At 45.1% G+C, this 22,961-nt stretch overlaps 1 protein-coding gene across 1 annotated transcript in view; it reads left to right on the forward strand.

Annotated features, from left to right (window-relative positions):
- The first annotated feature begins 625 nt into the window (after positions 1-625).
- The window catches only part of LOC147460121 (uncharacterized), a 204,813-nt gene continuing 182,477 nt past the window's right edge, over positions 626-22,961 (forward strand). The window contains exon 1 of the mRNA XM_086511243.1: positions 626-1,534. Within this exon, the coding sequence (XP_086367369.1) occupies positions 809-1,534 (726 nt within the window). The 5' untranslated portion in view covers positions 626-808. The remainder of the gene's footprint in view (positions 1,535-22,961) is intronic.

The raw sequence follows: 22,961 nt of genomic DNA on the forward strand, positions 1-22,961 counted from the left end.
CTCACTTTGTGCATGTGCTCGACTAGACTTATTTCAACAAAGATATTGGGTTTGCTGAACGCCAAGGGCAATGTGGTAGGAGAGTCACAACGTGATAGAGCCTAAATTGGTTTGCTACAAACCAAGGGAAATAGGGCAAGAGGATAAGTTGAAAGAGGTGGGTAGCAAAGCATGAGAGATGAGTCTCAAAGATGGATGGGCTAGAGTGCTGACTAAGTGGCAACTCAACACATTGAGTAAGGTGGTTGAGAGGCAGGGGAGAAAGCATACACATGCATGATTCTATAGAATGCCACATGAGGGGCATTGCACCGAGAGGATACTAAATATGATAAAACTAACCTCATTGTCTACATAATCCAAAATTGCTTGTGTGTAATTTTTGGATTAGGCTAACCACTCATTAAATGCATTTCAATAGAAATTTAGTCTCCCTCGGATACTTTAATTTCCTCCACAACTAGACAATGGAGGAGTAGCCACCTTCATACCTTTGGGACACATCATCACATATAAGATGCATGTCCATGAGTCCTCATAGCATCCAAAACATAGGCTCGCAGAGGTCGTACTAAATTCTAAATATGTGGCACTATTTTCATTTGCAAAGCTCACCACACACAAGTATCATTCGCCAAAGAGAAAAAGTACTAAAAAGCGAGCTGGGTCGCTCTTCTCGAGAGCAGGCTGCAGGCTGAAGTTGAGGCCTAGATACAAGTCTCTTGCATGCAGAGGTCGTGTAAGCTTTTCCAGCTCCAGTGGTAAAATACCTTTGCATGGTGAGCATTTTCTGATCATACCCGTCACCATGTTGAGCTCGTGCGCAAGCCAAGATCTCCTCACAGTCAATGGCAGCCTTGGAAGGTCTTTCGCTCCTTGCGCCCCACCGCCCAAACCTCTCTGTACAGCCATGAGCATCCCCCCCCCTCTTTCCTCTTTTTGTAACAACCCATCTCAGCCCAGAAATCCCCACCTACAAATATCATGCCATGCTTTTAAGAAGCCTGCCACAATTGAAGATCGCCCCAAAACGGATGTACAAATCAGTGTAGACTTCGACAATGAGTCCGACAAAGCTCAAACCATCATCAAGCTGACAGCTCCTGGGAAGCCAGGCTTACTTCAGGTTGTGATTACTGCATTGAAGGATCTTGGGTTAAGCGTGTCGAAAGCGACCATCGACTATGAGAATGGGATTCTTCGCGAGAAGTTTTGGGTACAAGGTCCCATGGGTGCCAAAATTCAAGACCCTAAGGACATCAAGAATGTGCAGAGAGTCCTCACCAATGCAATAAATGAGCCTTCATTTGTTCCAGACAAGGCTGCTACGAGGCCACCTCCTAAAATGTTGGCCAAGCAAGATCTGATGCCCGAGGAGTCTATTGAGTTCCGAAGGCGAACTGACTTGCTTTTCGGCCTTATGGATCAGTACTTGAAAAATGACGTCTTCTCCATCCAAAAAAGCATAGTTGATCACGTTGAATACACGGTTGCCAGGTCTCGGTTCCGATTTGATGACTTTGAAGCCTACCAGGTACTTTCTTTAGTCTACAATGCCAGGTACTATCTTAACTCTTTTTCAAACTACACATCAGAGCATCAGAGAACATATGTGACATGGTAGTTTACACCATGTCTGCACATGCTATTATGCTAAGGCTTGCAAGCGAGAATCGTTACATTCAAGATAGGGTACTTGCATGAAACATGATTTAGAACAAATAGCATCTGATGTGTATCTTCTTTCAAGCAAGGTCAGTAGGAAGCAGACAACCTTGTGTATCTTTCAAGGAAAGAAATGCTATATTTATTGTACTTGCTCCATTTGAATTAGTTTTCCTTCTTGTAAACACAAGGCTTATGCTGGTACTGATTCATGGGAGTTTCAACTTAATGGCGAATTTTGGAACTTGTCCTCCTGAACCAATACCATGGAAATTAGCTCCTCCAAAATAGTGCTAGTGAGCTGCCCTGGTGTAAGCAATGAAATGTAAAATGAATCATATCTAGTTATCTCAGTAGCCATGTTCTTGGAAGAGATTACTTCTATAGTCTTATTAATATGAGCTGTGAGGCCAAGGGCTAGGCCAAGGGCCAGGACTCACATGCGGTTAAGGGGGGTATATTTAGCAGGCCAAGGGCCTATATATATGGCACGGCTAGGTGGAGATGTGCATGTGCCCTTGGTGTGCTGTTTATTCACTATTTGCAAGCCATGGACAATTTATTTTCACATTCTTCGGGTTTTTGGGCACTTACAATGTTCTAAACCTTGCCCATTCCCAAGGAAGATGCCCATGAAAACCTCGTCACCTCCTCGATATTCCTCTCTTGGGTTGAAGATCTAACAGAGGGCTACGAACTTGAAATCTTCCGGATCATAAGGGCGTACTAAATTTGCATATACATAGGAAATAATCCATAAGTTTTGTTCGGTATCATCCATTAGTCTTGTTCGGTATCAAACTCAAATTAAGCTTTGGATATTAATCCTCTTGGGCATCAAAGCAAGACAAATCCCATGCAAGGCATCGGCTGGCTTAGCAAGCCACAGAAAGGACCGACGGGGATTGGATTGTGGTGTGGAAGCAAGATTTACCGCAAATTTGTAAAAACTACAGAAAATTGATTCATGTTCAACTTTGATGCATGCAATTGGGTAAAAACTGAGCAAGCAGAAAGTTTTTCAAAGCTTAGGCGAAGCCAATAGAGGCTAAGAAGCCGAATGAAGGAGAGTTCTGTCAAGCATAATCGGCAACAATTGGTAAGGAAGTTTGAAAAAGCTCTGAGAGCGGGGTTGGCTACGCCATGCCGAGATACTACTCATTGACTTGGAAGCAAGAGCAATGGCAGACAGGTTTGGGGCATTGGCAATAAGTAGATACAAGCTCACAGTTTACGTTTGGCAATGTCAAATTGTGATGTATCCACGCCAATACAGATTGTGCAAGGCACGTATGGTACTGGCTCAAACTATTGAGACCTTCATTGTTGTATTACCTTTTTTTTTTCTAAATTGCGTGCATAGCGTGCCAGTAAGGTGGAAGTAATTCCACCCCATCATTGTTTACGGCGTATGCTTCCACTTTAACACCAGCCACTTTGTCAAGGACATCCTTATCTGCCTCAGTCACGGTGGATTCCACTCGCTGTGATGTCTACATGCACTGGACTCGCATGATTTTTAAGACGGGGTAAGACCTTATTTGTTTCCGATGATATTGCTCGAATTTCTCTTGTTGAGGGGCTACCGTAATAGACTTGGACACGCCAAGTCGACGATCTAGTACAACACACGGGAGAAAATTGAAAGAACCGAACAAAATTGAGAGAGAGACGATATGACACGACACGGCGACTGGCCCCACCAAAGTCTGGCTCCCCTTCTCGGTATTTCTCTATTATTAAACTTCATAAAGTACAATGTTCGAGGGTCCTCTTCTCTCCGCAGTGCTCCCAAGCTAATCTGCGGAAGAGAGACCTTGACAATTTTTTTTAGGGCCTTGGCCAAAAGCAGTGCATGAAAAGTGTTAGGTCTAAAATCATCTTTCCCCACAAGCTAGAGCCATGTTGGGCTGTCTGCATGAGCGCCACATTAGCATGCCAGCGCGAATTGCAGCGGAATTTGCGAAAGTCCATACGGCCTATCACGTCATCAGTTCTCACGCAATTTGGGGGGTCTGCATTGGTGAAGCTTCTTTTGCCTCTTTTTGCCTCTAGTTACTAGGGTTTTGACCCCTCTCTAGGTCATGCCATGTCATCACTTTGTGACATACCCTCCTCTTTAAAGAATTGTAATCGCCCTCGACTACGCCTGCAAAACAGACATGATAGAAAGTAGTTCAATAGACACTGACTCTTTGTACCGATGCACTAGACCTCACATATCCAACACTTGCACAAAGACGACAATCACTGCACATTCACATCACATTCACATCACTATCCCCGTCTAGATCTAAGATGAGAATCATGATCATTGTAACTTATTTAGCAATCACACTCAAATAGCGCTGATCTCTGACGGATGTCTTGATTGACTAAATATCGTTACTATCATATCCACATCATCCTTCCGGTGAACAAGACGAAAATGCTGCAGTCATTTCATCTTGCAAACATGCACTAAAACAATACACACATAAGGGAGTACATGTAATAGATTCATTTTAAGAATTCCCATTTCACAGTACTTCTTTACATAAAATCATTCAGTAGAATACTGTTAGCCTGTCAGTATTCCTTAAATCTCAAAAGAAATTAGCGACTTTATTCCATCAAGGTAACCTGTGACAAAGGCGCGGAATAACTCTCCTCTTGTGCAGTCCGCACTGCACCAGATTCAACCTGCTGATTCATCGGTAACTCTTGGAATAGTAGGTACTAGACCAAAAGCTTTAAGATAAAGTTGTAAAATATGAGTATCTACCTGGTCCTCCTCCTCCATCCATTTTGCATCCAAAAGCCGGGTAGTTCTTGAACTTGACTAAATACCGGCATGTTAGCTTACCTTTTACTTTTCCTCTGTCTCTTCCAGTTCGGGCTGCTCCTCTGGCTCCGCGTCGACTAGCACTTCACCTTTGAAAGGTCTCAATAGAGTTACATAAATTGCATTGTGAATCTTCTAAGTATCTGGTAACTTCAGAATGAAGGATACGTCATTGATCTTCTCTTGAATCTGGAAAGGGCCGTAGTATCGTATACTCAACTTCGGAAAAGTCGCTCCTTACCCTTCTGTTTTCGCAGGCATGCCTTTTCAAAGCGTAAAAGCACCCATTCATACTCTTTAGCTGCAAGTCACGTCAATACTTGTCTACTGCCTTCTTATGCCGTGCTTGAGACTTCTCAAGAGCCTCTCGCACCTTAAGAAAAGCATTGTCAAGGTCGTGTGTGTACTGATCTGCTTCAAAAATCTTATGTTTGGTGCTTAGAATAGGTGGAACCTTCTTAACACCCTTGATAATCTCACATGGTGCCTTCCCTGTAGACATATGAACTATGTTGTTGTAGGCAAACTCCACTAAGGGCAAACACATACCCGCTTGTACACTTATCAATGTACATATTTCCTCTATAGAAAGGTTTCTAATTTTGTTCAGTTTGTAAAAATTTTAGATATGCAATACAGTCTTTTGATCAGAGATGCATGACTTCAACAAGTCCAAAACCATTGAATTTGCTATCTCTGATTGGCCTTCTGTCTGTGGGTGGAAAGAGGACGAGAATTGTAGTCGTGTATCGATATTCTCCCAGATTAGCGGCATAAAGGTGACGCGAAGAGGGAGAATGGGACGGGTGAGCAGGGAGGGGGGAGCACGAGACGGGAGAGGGGGGCATGGCGGGATACTACAGGCAGCGCGAGGCGGGAGAGGGGGAGCTAGTAGGATGCAAGGGTCAGCGTGAGGCGGGAGAGGGGGAGCTAGTAGGATGCAAGGGTCAGCGTGAGGCAAGAGAGGGGGGGGTGTGAGTGCATGTGCGGAGAGAGAGAGAGAGAGAGAGAGAGAGAGAGAGAGAGAGAGAGAGAGAGAGAGAGAGAGAGAGAGAGAGAGAGTAGACCACAAACGCAAGATATGGTGAAAAGGTGGCGATCAGCCCCCCATGACTACCATGAGCAGAAGACCCTCAGTACAATCAGTATGATCTCTGTGTGATGAGAGATGTGGAAGTGGGTACCCCCTTGGCCCCATATATAGGTGCCCAAGGGGTAGGGCAAGGCCTGATAAAAATCCCCACGACCCAACAGAAAAATGATGTATGGAAATATATGAGAGCGCTCGGACAAAGTGGGTGGCCGGCCCCAAACTCGGGCGGTCGGACTAGGAGCAACCTAGACTATGGGTGGCTAGCGTGGAGACATACTAGCTGTACAAGTATGCCCTAGACCTGTGATGTAAGGTGCAGCGGAAGTGAATGTCGAACTTTGCTCAAGATGAGTGCTCCGAACTGTGCTCAAGGTTCCTTTCACTTAGGGAAGGGAGAGCCTTTTGTCCTCTAATGAGAGAGTGCAAGTGATCACAAACAAAGTGGATAAACACTGTGAATGAATGTGCTGAGACTGAGAGAGAGAGAGAGAGAGAGAGAGAGAGAGAGAGAGAGAGAGAGAGAGAGAGAAGAATAGGACACGAAAATGTTGTCAAACCCTCCTTCGAAGGCCCCACTCTCTATGGCGAGAGCGGTCTACTATTGATTGCACAAATCTCTACAATGCTTGGACTTGCCGATGATGTCAACGACGATGAGCACGACGACGAGACGGGCTGAAATCTGAAAATGCTAAGGGCTGAAATCTGCAAATCTTTATCTGCTGAATTCTGACTCTATGTCGATGACGACGGCGATGACGACGATGCAACGACGACACACTGAAAATGCAGTTGCTGAAATTTGTGTTTTCCGGGCTGAATCTGCAAACTGCGTTGGATCTGACCGTGCGGGAGGATCTGCTGCGGGAAGGTGAGATTTGCGAGGTTCGGGGCTTCTACTGCGGGGTCTAACTGCTGAAAACTGATAACGCTGCTCTACTTGTTGGTTCTGTCACGAAGATCTGCAAAAATGCTGGTTGGTCTTGCTGATCCAAAATGCTAGGCTGAATTTTGTGCTTGCAGTGGAAATCTGCTAACGCTAGGTCTGATCTGCTGTCATGCTGTGGAATCTACTAACGCTAGGGCTGATCTGTTGTTGTGCTGAGGCCGGGGCTAATGTGCAATGCAAAAACGCTGGGCCTTTTTTCACAAATGTGATGACATGGCTGCCCATGTGTACACACACAGTGGCATTAACAATCCCGGGAAATACATGCTGGCTGAAATACGGACATGGCAGTGACGTGGCACCGGAATTTGCGCTGCATGCTGACGTGGCACTGTCGTACGGACAGTGCCGTACGGACCCCGCGATTTTTGGCGGAATTTCCGGGCTGTTGATGTGGCAAAAAGTTGTACGGATTTTTCTACGCAAAAGCTGGCTTATTTCTACACAAGAGAGGGACGGAGCTTTTGGGGATTACTTGCTTTTACTACGCAAGAGAGTTAGAGAGAAGCTTTTTGCTTTATTTTAGGGCTCGAGAGAGCTTGTGAGAGAAAGCTTTTGCTTTATTTTAAAAGCTTTTGATTTTCAGCTTTTGAAGCTTTTTTGGGGCTCTGCTTTTGGCATCCCTTGTAATCTTTAAATACGTGGGTTGGCCTCTCACAACTCAGAGCATCTGGACGCAGAGTCTTAAGTGTGAGCGCTTGCCTGCACTCTTGTACTTTGAACACAGATTAATACAAAAAGAAATACCGAAAGGGGCGCCAGTCTTTTGGGCCAATAACTCTAGGCACGGAACCCTGCCGGGCCAGTGTCGAATCAATTGTGAACTGTGAACTGTATTTGTGCTGTTGCGGTAGATTCTCGACTTGGAGTGTCCAAGTCTGTTACAATGGTATCGGAGCACGACCAATTTCACTTCTACGGGAAATCCGATCCCTAGTTTTTTTTTCCGCGGCACCTATGGCTTCAGGCAAAGATCAATCGACTTCCTCTGTTTACGGCGATGTGGGAAGAGAGCACAACGAAGATTCACGCGAGGAGTATGGCACGCCTCGGCCTACTCAGGCGGAGCTCAAAGAGATGAAGCGTCAACGATTGATCGGCGACACAACAAAGATGATGCTCAATTTTGCGAAGGACCCAAAATTTGCAAAGTATATGAGTGAGTGAGGGTCGAGACCTCTTTTGACGAGGTGCATACGCAGTGGAAGAAGACCACAGAGCCACCCCTCAAACCGGCTCTTAAGAAACCTACCACGCCTAGGATGTACACAGAGCAAGAATTGGAAAGGTCGTTGATGCACGAATTGCTCAGCTTTTTGACGCGCAAAACAAAGATAAAAAGCACGTTAAAAAGCAGAATAAAGGCGCCGATTTCCCGGGTTATTTGGGTCGTCTGTCTACTTTTAAAAGGCAAGAAAGCAGAAGAAGCGTGTTAGATTTGAAGGAGTACCCAGTTCTTCTTCTTCTTCTCCTGACAGTTCTTCTAGCTCATCTGACTCGAGTGAAGAAGGAAGAAAAGGTAAAAAGCGAATCAAAAAGCAAAGCTTCGGAAAGGGCAAGAAAAGGGCAAAGAAGCCAACTCGCCCCAGAGGACTCATCTTCAGATAGTTCGGACTCTGATGACAGCATCGTTTACGCAAAGAAGAAGAATTTTTACAAAGCCAACCAATATGACTTTCTGGAAGATAAAAGCAAAAAAGTCCGAGAGTTTAAGGAAGGTGGACAGTCAATAAAATTTGACACATTTTCTGGTTATAGAGATGTTGATACTTCGAAGGCTTTGTCTTTTGTACAGTAGTTTGACATCGCTTTCGCGGGAGGGCGTTACTCAGAGCACTCTAAGATTCGGAGAGCTACCTGTTACTTTAAGGGGAATGCTCAAACTTGGTGGTCCACGCTTCTATTAAACAAGACTGAGCCAGTTAAATGGCTGAAATTCAAGAGGCTTTTCATTTATTCTTGGCAGACTCGAGAGTATGAACGCGATATACGAAATGCTTGGAACCATCTTCGGATGACCAAGAAGGATACAGTGGACGCTTATTGCGAGAGATTCTGGAGCTCTTTTCTACCCGCCTCTTCATTTAAGAAGATCTCATTCAAGGAACAAATTGAGCGGTTTACCTTGGGTCTTCCTACAGAGATCCAAGATCACTTCTTGGAACAAAAGTCAGCTTCCATTCAGGAGTTGATGAGTCATGCGAAATGGGGTTTTGCCATTCACTCTGACAGTTTGACCTACCCTACAGATGAGATCATGATGCAAAGAGCTGAACAGACTTCGACAAATGAAAGTAGAAAGAGGAAGAGCAACCCAGAAAAGAAGGATGCATGACCCAAGCTTACTCCTCAAGAGCGGGCTCGCTACATCAAGGAGTGGAAGTGCTTTGGATGCGGGGAAACTGGAGATATCTCCGCGAAGTGCCCTAAAAAGGCACAGAAAGAACATAACGATAAGGACGACGAAAGGCCTGAGAGTTCGAGAGCAGCTGAGGAACGTGGAAGAAAAGGCAAGATGAAAATAGGACTGGTTCCAGATTGCGTGGGTATCGATCCCAGTATGATAGACGAGAGTACAGAACTTTGTCGAGCTTGGGGCAAAGTGAAAGACCATGAAGCCCCGATCTTCTTTGATGGAGGAGCCAAGACCAACTTCATTTCACCAGAATTGGCGGCACGGCTCGAGATCACTCCCGATCGGATGGGACCACTTGCGGAGGCAGTTCTAGCGGCACCCGGTAGGGACGTAGCCATTACACCTGTCATTGGCAAACTTCGGTTGCATTGTCAGGGGTATTTGGGGCATGAGGACTTTTACATAATGCCTTTGGAAGGTTGTGATGTTCTCTTGGGAATTCCCTAGTACCACAAGAACAACGCCGTGGTCGACTATTGGGCGAGGAAAGCGACATTGACCACAGAGAAGGGCAGAACTATTGTACTCGATATCAAACTTAAGGGCGAGTCTGTCCCTATTGTATCCGCTTCGGCCATTTCTAAATTAATGGAATCTAGTCTGTTTGTTTACTCGATCTTTATGAAAGAGTTGAGTGATGAGGATAGGACAAATATGTCTAAACTTGATAAAACGCCAAGATTTTCTCCACTCTCATGCCGATTGCTTCTCAGAGGGCCTGCCAGGCGAGTTACCACTTGCTCGTCCTGAATATCATACCATTGATATGATTCCTAGAAGCACACCACCGAACCGGCCACCTTACCGTGTGAGCCGAGCCCAGAACGAAGAGATTATGAACCAAGTGAAAGACCTCTTAGAAAAGGGTCTTGTCCAGCCTAGTACTTCACCGTATTGCTCTCCAGTGTTGTTGGTTTTGAAGAAAGACGGATCTTGGAGAATGTGCATTGATTATAGAGCTCTCATCAAAATCACTATCAAGAACAGATTTCCGATTCCTAGGATCGATGATATACTTGACAGATTACAGGGATCCTCGTGTTTTAGCAGGATTGATTTGAAGAGTGGATATCATCAGATCCGAATCGCACTGGGAGACGTCTATGAGACAGCCTTTCGAACGACTTTTGGGTTATTTGAGTTTTTGGTGATGCCTTTTGGCTTAACCAATGCTCGTGCGACATTTAACAGGATGATCGACATGATTTTTCGAGAGTATAGGCTATTTGTTGGCACTTTCTTTTACGATATCATTGTTTTCTCCAAGAATGAGGCAGAATATAGAGATCATCTGCTTCAGGTCTTTCAGGCATTACGAGATCACAAGTTAGTGATTATAATGCAAAGAAAAGTGAATTTTTTCTACCAGAGATACACTTTTTGGGACACATTGTGTCAACAGCAGGAGTGCAGATGGATTCGGCCAAGATAGAGACTATCCGTGATTGGCCCGATTTGAAGAATGCCCATGAAGTTAGAAGCTTCTTGGGATTGTGCTCGTACTACAGGCGATTCATTCGAAAGTTTGCAGAGGTTGCTTCCCCTTTGCATATCTTGACATAGAAAGGAGTCCCTTTCTCGTGGGGACCCGCAGAGGTGACTGCCTTTTAGACTTCCAAAGAGAAACTGACTACGGGACCAGTTTTGACTTTGTCGGACTTGCAGAAGTCATTTGAAGTATATTGTGATGCTTGTGGTTGTAGTCTGGGTGCGGTCTTAATGCAAGAAGGCCATGTCATTGCTTATGAGAGCCAATTATTCTCAAGGTCGGAATTGATAGCACATATTTATGAGAAAGAGCTTTTGGCGGTTATCCATGCTCTTACTCAGTGGCGACATTACCTACTCGGAGCGGATTTTACTGTCTTTACAGACCATCAGAGTTTATGCTACTTCTTGTCACAGAAGCAGCTATCGGAAAAGTAGATGCGATGGGCGAACATCTTGTCGCAGTTTCACTTCCAGATTGTCCATGTGCAGGGACAAAAGAATTTGGTGGTAGATGCTTTGTCTCGGAAGACGTTGGTTCTGGCTATTTCCTCGATACATCATAGGAGCTTCGAGGATACGGCCGACCAGTATGCCATAGATCCGAATTTTGCAGACGTTTTCACACGGATACGGGATGGGGAGACAATAGCGGGATATTCCATTCGGGATGGCTACTTGATGAGGAAAACCATGTTGTGCGTTACACAGCCGTTGAGGGAAAAGGTTATGACTGAATGCCACTATCCACCTTTACAGGTCACCGCGGCATTGCTACCACGATGAAGAGGGTGGAGAGATACTTTTTTTGGTCGAGACGTAAGAAGGATGTGGACGAGTTTGTGTGCAGTTGCTTGGTATGCCAGAAGGTCAAGTTTGACAGGCATAAAGCACAGGGATTGTTACAGCCTTTGCCCATACCCACCTGCCCCTGGGAAAGTATTGCAATGGATTCATTTTTGATCTCCCGAGAACACAGAGTGGTCACGATGGTATCTGGACTGTTATTGACAGATTTAGCAAGCAGGCTCATTTCATTCTAGTGAAGAAAATAGTCAAGCCGGATCACTTAGCGAGACTGTTTGTGGCCCAGAATTGTCATCTTTCCACCCGCAGACTTACGGGCAATTTGAGATTGCCAATTCAGTGGTTTTAGATTTGTTGAAGTCTTATATCTCGGATCAGAAGACTCAATGGAAAAAGTATCTACCTCTGGTGGAATTTGCCTACAATAACATGATACACTCTTCGACGGGGAAGACGCAATTTGAGATTGTTGAAGGTGCTGCGAAGGTTCCCACCCTTCCTAAGCATAAACGATAGAATTTTTGAAGCGGATGAATACACGCGCAACTTAGATACGGCTTTTGCCAAAGTCCACGAGGCTTTGCAGAAATCTCAAGAACGACAGAAAAAGGCAACGGATCGCCATCGTCGCGATTTGAAATTGAAGGAGGATGATTGGGTGCTCTTACGTTTTGAGAAGGCACGCCTGAGAAAGAAAAAGGGAAAGGAGGGGCCTTTTCCAAAGCTTAGTATGTGATACTACGGACCTTTTCAGATCTTTGATATGATCAATGATGTCTCCAGGACACACGAAGGATTTACAATGCATTCCATGTGAGTCTCTTGAAACCTTTTAAAGGTGATGTGCCTGACGATGGGAAGCTTGTTGAGCAACCCGAAGTGGAGGAAAACGAGGAGATCCTTGTTCCTGAACAGATTTTGGCACATAAGGACACAGAATAAGGGTAAAGTAAGAAGGCGGTTCTTTGTTAAATTCAAGGACTATCCTGCATTGGATGCGAAGTGGATGGAGGAGGACCTAGCAGATACTCCTCAGATTGTGAACCTTTACCTTGAAGCTTTTGGTTTAGCATAGTCTATTCCTAATGGAACCCAGAATTCAGCTTGGCCGCAGATCTAGTGCAGTGGGATGCACAAGGGTGAAGTTACTCCGCTCCTTTGTCAACAGATTCCTTGAATTTTTAGAATACTAGAGTCACTGATGTCTCTTTGAGCTTCAGGGATACTGAGAGCTGACAGTATTCTGTTGTATGACTTTATGAAATGGAATTCGTGAATATGAAACTGATTTGTTCTTGACTTGTTTTTAAGTGCAGGAATTGATAGACGAAATGACTGCAGCATTTTGGTCTGAACTATCTCGAATAGACATGGTTGCAATAGGGGTTAGTCAATCGGGCATCTATGAGGTCCTGAGTGGATCTAGATGCGATTGCTAACTGCATTGCCGATAAATCATGGTCTAAGATCCGAATGTTGAATGTGATTTGTCATGTGATGTCCTGTGATGTGAGTGAGTAGATCTAGATGTGATTCCTAACTGCATTGCCGATAAATCATGGTCTAAGATCCGAATGAATGTTGAATGTGATTTGTCATGTGATGTTGTGTGTTGTGAGTGTCGATTGGTACATGTGCTAGATGTGTGTTCCTAGTGCGTTGGTACTAACAGTCAGTGTCTGCTAAGACAGTTATGGCTTCTGTCTGTTTTGCAGGCGTAATCGAGGGCGATTACAATGCTTTCAAGAGGGGGGTATGTCACAAATGTGATGACGTGGCTGTCCATGTGTACACACGCACAGTGGCATGGACAATCCCGGGAAATACAGTCTAGCTGAAATACGGACATGGCATTGATGTGGCACTGGAATTTGCATTGCATGCTGACGTGGCACTGGGGTCCAACGCAAGAGAGGGACAAAGCTTTTGTGGATTACTTGCTTTTACTACGCAAGAGAGTTAGAGAGAAGCTTTTTGCTTTATTTTAGGGCTCAAGAGAGCTTGCGAGAGAAAGCATTTGCTTTATTTTAAAAGCTTTTGAAGCTTTTTTGGGGCTCTGCTTTTGGCATCCCTTGTAATCTTTAAATACGCGGGTCGGCCTCTCACAACTCAGAGCATCTGGACGCAGAGTCTGAGTGTGAGCGCCTGCCCGCACTCTTGTACTTTGAACATTGATTAATACAAAAAGAAATACCGAAAGGGGCGCCAGTCTTTGGGGCCAATAACTCTAGGCACGGAACTCCGCTGGGCTAGTGTCGAATCAATTGTGAACTGTGAACTGTTTTGAAGTGTTTATTTGTGCTGTCACGGTAGATTCTCGACTTGGAGTGTCCAAGTCTGTTACACCTTCTGATGGCTGAAAACGCTAGGTTTACTGCCGGTGGGGGATCTTGTTGAGAAGGTGCCTGTTGAACGCGAAGTTCCTGCTGCCTCTTCTGCCAGAAATGCTAGTGCTAGGGTTTTCTTATGTACTTGGCTAGTCAAATTGCCCCACCCAATTCCCAACAAAAGTCACTTAAAAATAATAAGTGAAAAATGTCAAAAATAGGGAAAATAGGTCTATGCACTGTAAAATGCTCTTGATGGGTTTTGATGGAAATCTAATGATCATGCTGTGTGCAACCAGAGGATATGCATCTAATCTAAGTGTTTGGACATGCACGGTCTGCTAACAGACTCACGAAAGTGCCAGATCACTTCCTAAGCTTGTAAGGTGCAGCAGAAGTGAATGTTGAACTTTGCTCAAGATGAGTGCTCCGAACTGTGCTCAAGGATTCTTTTTACTTACGGAAGGGAGAGCCTTCCGTTCCTTTAGTGAGAGAGTGCAAATGATCACAAACAAAGTGGTAAACACTGTGAATGAAGGTGCTGAGACTGAGAGATAGAGAGAGAAGAATACGACACCAGAATGTTGTCAAACCCTCCTCAGAAGGACCCACTCTCTATGGCGAGAGCGGTCTACTATTGATTGCACAAATCTCTACAATGCTTTGGACTGCCGACGATGTCGACGACGACCGGCTGAAATTTGAAAACGCTAATGGCTGAAATCCGCAAATCTTTATCGGCTGTATTCTGACTCTATGTCGGTGATGATGTCGATGGCGACGATGCAACGACGACGCGCTCAAAACGCTGGTATGCTGTTGTCTATGCTACTGAAAAACGCTGGTATGTTGCTGGAAAAACGTTGATCTGAGGTTCTTTAAATCGTTGATCTGAGGTTCTTTAAAACGCTGATCTGCTGAGCCTTCAAAATGCTGAAGTGCTGGCTTCAATCGCTGAAATGCTGAGCCTTCAAAACGCGGGTCTTGTTGCTTCAAAAACGTTGGAAGGCTGTCTTCAAAACGCTGGTCTTGCTTGCTGAATTCGCTGATGTTTTAGGGCTGAAAACGCCAGGCATCAAAGTAGAAAACGCTGGTGGTTCATTGCTGAAAACGCCAGGGCTCTTGGGGGGTTCTTGCTTGAGAAGCTGTCCAGAGGCCTGTTGCAACGGGTGCCTGTGCTCTCCTTGCTCTTCTGCCCATAAGTGCTAGCGCTCGGTTTCTATATATACAAGCTTATCAAATTTGCCCGACCTAGTCTTCAACAAAAGTCACTTAAAATAATAAGTGAAAAATGGCTAAAGTAGGGAAAATAGGTCTATGCACTGTAAAAAATGATCCCAATGGAAATTTGATGATCATGCTGTGTGCAACCAGAGGATATGCATCTACTCTAAGTGTCTGGATATGCACGGTTTGCGAACACTGACAAAAGTGTCGGATCACTTCCTAATCTAGGCTGACTGAACTCAACTGAACCCATGTCATGAAGTAGCTTGTCCACGTACCCATAGGGTTAGATGTGCACGTGGCAAAGCTAGACTGGCTGGACTGAACTGAACCCTTGTCATGAAGTAGCTTGTTCACGTACACATAGGGTTAGATGTGCACGTGACATCCCCTCATTTTCAAAGTGAGGTACTGGTACCTAACTGTAGAGATTGCCAACAGCGTCTGGAATCCTGGAAAGGAATCTTCGCCGGCCCACTCTGAAGTGTGGGTCATACGATACTTGAACTTCATAAAGGTCTGCAACGCTTGCTTCTTTGGGCTGTGCCAAAAGCGACACAAAGTCATCTGTGGCTCCTTCAATGCTTCAACTTGGTCGATAGTCATGCGTGGCAGTTCTTCAAGACTCCGAGGCTGAAAATTCCTGAAACCACTTCCAATACAAAAACATGAACATACCCATTCCATGTAAAGTGATTGGAAAAATTTTAGTCTTCTTAAAAAACTGTGCATGCAATGTAGATGAACATAGAGATGGAGTGCCAAACCGTCATCAAACATACGCAAACAATGAGATCGAATCTTGACTTTCTAATCTAAATCAATCAACTGTGGCAAAACAGAATGGAAATGCCAAAGCTTCATGCTCAATCTTTCTTGTGCTCTTTCGGATACTGTATCATGCCAAGGAAGAGACATGGTATGTGAATTCCTTGGGTACAAACATCTTATCTTTTCATGAGTAATCCTCATACATCCGTGCTCATTCATGAGTGAATCGTGCTCATCGTACAATATGTCATGCCTAGGAAAAGGGATCACATAAGGACGGTGATTAAAATACAGGAAAGTATCATGAATGAAACACTCAAACAATGCGTGCTGACTAATCATTCGAACACATAATACTTCCTGTGGGGGTTCTTTGGACCTCGACTCGAGAGCCAAGATCGGTTCTTCGTGATTGATTGAATCTTCTTGTGGGGTTCTGTGGACCTCGACTCAAGAGCCAAGATCGGTTCTTCATGATCGATCGAATCTGCAATGAGGTTAGCTTCGCTAGGAGAAGTATCAAGTAAACCATCAACCTTGTGAACAATCATGTCATCTTCTTGCAAATCATCATGCTTGTGAGTACTCATATCTTGATCATGAAAAGCATCATGCTTATCATCTTGCTTATTATTATCATGCAAATCATCTGTGTCATGCTTTGGAGAAGAAGAGACGGAGAGAGTGTCCTCCTGATTCTCTTCAAATTGCGCCTGCACAATAGAAAAGAGTCGCAAGAATGCTTTCATGTGTTGGTCGCTCTTTTCTTTTCTTGCTTTGTTCTCGCGATCAAACTCTGCTTGTCTTGCTTTGTTCTCGTGATCAAGTTTGGCTTGTCTTTCTTTGGCTTCCAAGCGTACTTGCTCTTGCTCACGCTCTATGGCTGCCATTCTTTCTTCGTATTCACGATCTATGGGTTCCCTTCTTTCTTCGGCTGCCAAGCGCGCTTGCTTGTGCTCACGCTCATGCTCAATAGCTACCTTTCTTTCTTTGCGTTCTAACTTCCTTGCTTCGCGTTCTAACTTCGTGTCCATAAACAATTGCTTCAACTCCTCCATAGGAGTTAGTGCAATCCTTGGCGTAGATGGGGAAGGGAGAGGGTGAGAAAAACCTCCCGGTAATTCTTCTTCGCCACTGCCATGCACTTCACCTCCATGCGGAGTATCCATTCCGCTTCGGGTAATGACCATACACTGAAGTCTTGGGTTCTTAAGTTCACGAGGAACTTGGGTTCTTGTGGTTCTTGGGTTCTTGAGTTCTGGAGGTTCTGGAGGGTCTTGAGGTTCTTCTTTAGCTTGCAATCTCTGTTAGAGAAGGATCTTCTGTTCACCCGAGTTCTTCTCTTTCCCGCGGGCGCACTCCTTGGCGGCCTTGCGCTCACACCAAGGTTGCTTTTTCCTACCTCACGTTGATTGGCCGGCCGCTAAGTGTACAGTCCGCTGTCAATGAGTGAAAAGAGGCACAAGGGGAGGCTGGACAAGCCCTTCTTTCTTGGGTTCCCTGTCACTCTTCAAAAACACGATTAGGAATCGACATGCCCAAGTGGACTTGGGTTACGTGCGATCGCAACAAGCAATTTTTTTTTTGTAGTTCTTGTGGTTCTTTCCTTGAGTGATATAGAATACTGCCAAAGCTCTGATACCAATGTAAGGTGCAACGGAAGTGAATGTTGAACTTTGCTCAAGATGAGTCCTCCGAACTGTGCACAAGGTTCCTTTTACTTATGGAAGGGAGAGCCTTCCGTCCTTTAATGAGAGAGTGCAAGTGATCACAAACCTTCCGGCGATCGGAAATGTCCTAGAAGTGTAGCGTTGGTAGCCAGGAAGTGATCGCGAGGTATAGGAGCAAAAAACGCATGTGGAGAAGGTCCTCCGCGATGAAAACTCTCCAAGTTCCATTGCTTGCCGGCTATTTCAAAACGCTGGCAGATCTGCAGAAAACGCTGGCTGATCTGATCTTCTTGGGAGGAGAACCTCATGCTGATGGTGAAGTGCTGGTCCCATGAAGAGCCTGAAGCTGCTGATACCATGTGAGAATGCGTGTGTGGAAAAGGGGAGAGAGAGAGAGAGAGAGAGAGAGAGAGAGAGAGAGAGAGAGAGAGAGAGAGAGAGAGAGAGAGAGAGAGAGTGGAAAAGGGAGAGAGAGAGAGAGAGAGAGAGAGAGAGAGAGAGAGAGAGAGAGAGAGAGAGAGATCACAAATGCAAGATATTGTGAAGAGGGGGACTGATCCCCATGACTACCATGAGTAGAAGATCCTGAGTACAATCATTATGATCTTTGTGGGATGAGAGATGTGGAAGTGGGTACCCCTTTGGCCCCATATATAGGTCCCCAAGGGAGGTAGGGCAAGGCCTGATAAAAATCCCCACGACCCAACAGAAAAATGATATATGGAAATATATGAGGGCGCCCGGACAAAGTAGGCGGCCGGACCAGGAGCGACCTAGACTATGGGTGGCCAGCTCGGAGACATACTAGCCGTACAAGTATGCCCTAGACCTGTGAAGCAGCAGAGTGGTGTAAGTCTAACAGGGTGGCGGGCTGTTGTGAGCAGCGCATGGAGGGGATTGGGGGTTAGCGGGCAGGGGAGAGAAGCGATGGTGAGTGAGGGTCAACAACAGCGAGCAGTCCTCTGGAACCTCTCAATAGAAGCTCCTTCACTTGGTTCATAATTTCCTCGTTTTGGGCTCTGCTAACTTGGTAAGGTGGCTAGTTCGGTGGTATGCTGCGCTGCGGGGAATCAAGTCAATGGTGTGATCTTCAGGACATTGAGGAGGTAACTCTCCCGGGAAGCCTTTAAAGAAACAATCAGCCCGAGCTTCCAAAAGTCTTGTCGTTCCTTCTCAAGGTCGGACAAATTTGACATTTTCTTATTATCTAACTCATTTAAGTAGATCAAATAAACAAACAGACTGGATTCCATTAACTTGGAAATGGCTGAAGCCGATACAAGTGGGATGGACTCGCCCTTTCATTTTACATCAAGAATTATGTCTACCCTTCTCATTCTTCAAAGTTGCTTTCCTTGCCCTATAGTCGACCACAACACTGCTCTTGTGGAATGAGGGGATTCCCAAAAGGACGTCACACCCCTCCAAAGGCATGATGTAAAAGTCCTTGTGCCCTAAATACCCCTGACAATGCAATCGGAGTTTGCCTATGATAGATGTAATGGCAACATCCCGTCTTGGTGCCACTAGAACTTCCTTAGCCAATGGTCCCATTTCCTATGGTGTAATTCTAAGTTGAGCCGCCAATTTAGTCAGTTGCAAATTCATTCGGAAGTTGGCCTTGGCTCCTCTATTGAAGAAGATGAGGACTTCTTGACTCGTACTTTGCCCCACGCTCTGCAAAGCTCCGTACTTTCGTCCATTTTTTCAGGGCGGTCCCCTCCCCACAAAATCTGCTACAAGACTTTCTTTTGTGTTTCCTTTCTTTACTCGCTCGTCTGCTACTTTGGAATTCTTTGGCTTGTCCTTTGACTGTTCTTTAGGCGCTTTGTTAGGGCACTTGGCAAATACGTGCCCGTGTTCCCCGCAATTATAACATTTACCCTCTTTGTAGTATTCGGTGTGTTGCTATATTGACAATTGAGGGCCTAAAGGTTTCTTTTTTTGCTGCTTTCCCTTCCTTTTGTTACCATTGTTCGACTCTGTTCGGTCCAAAGTGCTACAAGCCTATCTGAAGGGTACGTAAGAGTGCGTGCGTGCATTGCAAACCCTTGTTTGGCATGTCCCATTAGTTGTTGCAAAGACTCGGTGTCACAAAGTGATGACGTGGCATGACCACCCGGGACAGAGGATGCTGACGTGGACAGCAGAACGGACTTCCGCAGATTGTGCTGACATGTTGACGTGGCAGCAGTACAGACCTCCGTGTTTTGCGTTTACATGCCACGTGGTAGGCTGGGCTGTCCACGATTTTCGCGATTTTTGCTGGTTGCTTCTTGGGCCAGCAGCTTTTGGGTTGGCAGCTTTTCATGTAATTGCTTTTGATTTTGAGGCCAAGGGCCTTTAAATATGAACCCTAGGCCACTCTTTCCCTCACTTAGTTGACGAGCTTTTGAGCAGAGAGGGCCCGCGGGAGTAGTAACTTTGCTCAAGCATTAATATAAAAATAAATACCGAAAGGGGCGCCAGATTTTGGGGCCAATACCTTTGGGCACGGAACTATGCCGGGCCATGTCGATTCTGTTTTCTTTAAAGTGTGATAAAGTTGTGGAGTATTATTGTATTAGATTAACGACTTGGGATGCCCAAGCCAGTAACACTCGGACTTTTGCAGTAGACAATAGTCTTGTCTCACTTTAGGTAGCCCACAACAAAATCCCAATCCGCTGCTTGAAGTTAATTTTCTTGAAAGAAGAGGCCGGTAGAAAAGTATCCCACAATCTTTGACAGTAGGTATCCAGTGTGTCTTTCTTGGTTATCCTCCCATTGCGTTCGTATTCCTGGGTGAGTCGTGAAGAAGTGAAAACTCGCTTGAACTGTAGCCACTTCATTGGTGCTTCCCTCTATGTGAGCAGTCCATTTTTTATTTGTCGTGTCCTTTGGGCCTTGTCAAGAAGGGACTCTTAAGTTGAAACAACTTATAAGATCATTTTTATCTGCTAAGTATCTGGATTCTGTTCGGGTGGTTATGCCACGTCATCACTCTGTTACATACCCCCCTCTTGAAAGAATTGTAATCGTCCTCGATTATGCTTGCAAAATTAGATATAATCCATAAATCAGTTCAGTAGACATTGACTCTAAGTACCGACACACTAGACGATACAAATCCAGTACTTGCACAAAGACGATAGTCTTTGAACATTCATATCACATTCAAATCATATCAGATAAAATTCATCGATCTAAGACCATGATCTCTCGGCAACGTGTTTAGCAATCGCATCTAGATTCACACCGGACCTCATTGATGTCGGATTGACTAATTCTTATTGCTATCATGTCCATAGAATCTCAAGACCGAAATGCTGTAGTCATTTCGTCTTTCAAACCGGTACTCAAACACAATCTTATGAGAGAGCACACATAAATCAATTTCATTTTTAGGAATTCCCATTTCAAAGTACTTCATTCATAAAGTCATAAAGCAGAATACTGTCAGCACATCAATATCCTTGAAATCCAAAGGGAAATCAATGACTTTATTCCATCTGTGTAATTTGTGACAAAGGAGCAGAGTGACTCCCCTCTTGTGAAGTCCTGTCTGCATTTGATTCAACCCTGTTGATTTGCGGGATCGCTCGCAATAGACGCAGCTAGACTGAAAGCCTCAAGGTAAAATTCCAATATCTGAGGAGTATCTGCTAGGTCCTCCTCCATCCACTTCGCATCCAATGTGGGATAGTTCTTGAATTTCACTAAGAACCGCCGTATCACTTTATCTTTCACTTTTCTTTCCTTGTGAGCCTGTATCCGTTCAAGAAGGAGTATCTCCTTGCTCTCTTCTACTTTAGGTTGCTCCTTAGGCTCCTTGTCGATTGGCTCCTCACCCTTGAAAGGTTTCAAGAGACTCACATGAAAAGCATTGTGAATCTTCGAAGGACACTGGTTGTGCTCATGTGCAATCAGAGGGTATGCAACTACTCTAGAGTACGTAGACATGCACGTTGTTGGGCGCATTTTCAACACCCCGTTTTTTGTAAATTTGTATATATGGACATGATGCCCGATGTCAAAAGCGTGTGTGGCTTTCTTATTGTGGCTTTTAAAGCAAGCACATGTACATGTAGGGCAAGTCGCTAGCATAGCGCCAAGTGTCGGGTTACTGTATGTGCCCGTTAGTGAGTTTTTTGAAGTGAGACTTGTATATAACTAAAACTCATGTAAAAACTTAAAAAAGTTCAATCAAAGTCCAAAAACTAGCAGGTTTTGGGTTGTTGTGTCTCCTTGATGCCTTTGGATGTAGTTTTTGCCCTCGTCTTGCCTTCTCTGTGTAGTCGTACCAGGACAGCTCTTTGTTCGCGTCAATTTTGCATGTAGCGGTGTGTAGAATCAATTCTGATTATCTTCAACGTTCTCGCCAGTCATTTTTCAAGCTTTCTTTCAAGCTCTAAAGTGCCCCCAATTGGAGTTGTGCTCTTCAAGTTACGACTAGTTCTCTACAGGGTTATTGCTATGGCAACCTAGTGGCAAATTGTGTGCTGACAGATTGGGAGGGCTTGTATCTATGAATTGTGGAATTGATGTTGAAGTTGTGGGTTTGTGATGTTCAATTGTGAAAGGGAAGACCCTTGTCTTCATATGCATTGGTCAGCGTGTACTGTAAATCCATTGTCACGGGACACATCCAACCCTATGTGTTCGTGGACAAGCTACAGCATGATCAGGGTTCAGTCAGTCCAGTCAGTCTAGATTTAGCAGTGATCTGGCACTTTTGTGAGTCTATTCGTAGACCGTGCAAGCCCAGTCACTTAGCATAGATGCATATCCCCTGGTTGCACACAACATGATCATCAGTATTCCCTTCAGAATCCATCAGATTTAGTTAGGGGAATTTTCCAGTGCATTTAGCCTATTTTTGGTATTTTTCACTTATTATTTTTAAGTGACTTTCCAACAAAAGTAGGTAGGGCAATTTTGCTAAGTTAATATATAAGCAAACCCAAGTTAGCACTTTCTGGCAGAAGAGGCAGCAAGAGCACATGCTCAACAGGCACCTTCTTAGCAGAACCCCGCAAGAACCCCTTGGCGTTTTGATCTCCCCATCCTCGCCACCCCCCATCAGTCCCTAGCGTTTTCTAGCGCCAGGCCATCTCCCCTCTCGGCGTTTCCTCCCTCAGCAGCCATCGCCAGAAAGGCCTACCTCTTGGCGTTTTTCCCCATGACTGGCAGCTCGACACCGGCAACAAGTCCTAGCGTTTTTCAGCCAAAACGCTGCAGTTTATTGGCGTTTCTTCTTCTCGATTTTGAGAAGGCCTACGACAGAGTTGATTGGGACTTTTTGGAGGGCACTCTACGCAGGATGGGCTTCTTAGATGCTTGGATCAAAGGGGTGTCAGCTTTGTACAGACGGACACACAGTCGGGTACTTTTGTTAGGAGGTAGAGGTGATCGTTTCATGCTCACACGTTCGGTCAGACCTTCCTCTTGCTGTTCTATGCTGAGGCGATGAGCAGGTTTTTGGTGTTGCAGCAGGTTGGTTTGCGGGGCTTAGCACTTCCTATTCGGGGAGATGAGCTACTGGACGCTGAGTTTGCTGACGACTCAGCCTTGTTCTTGGATGGCCAGGAAGCCAACCTTCACAGGTGTGAGCAGGCTCTTGAGACCTTTTGTTGTGCTTTCTCGGTTGGTAGTGCTTCTGTGTCCGATTGGATGCCAGGTGAGGGTTTCAGGTGGATTCCCCCAGGGATTGCAGTTCGGTACTTGGGCTGTCAGGTTGGTTTG

Source organism: Adiantum capillus-veneris, chromosome 4 (assembly GCF_014529385.1).
Source record: "Adiantum capillus-veneris isolate H3 chromosome 4, ASM1452938v2, whole genome shotgun sequence".
In the NCBI taxonomy this organism is placed as follows: domain Eukaryota; kingdom Viridiplantae; phylum Streptophyta; class Polypodiopsida; order Polypodiales; family Pteridaceae; genus Adiantum; species Adiantum capillus-veneris.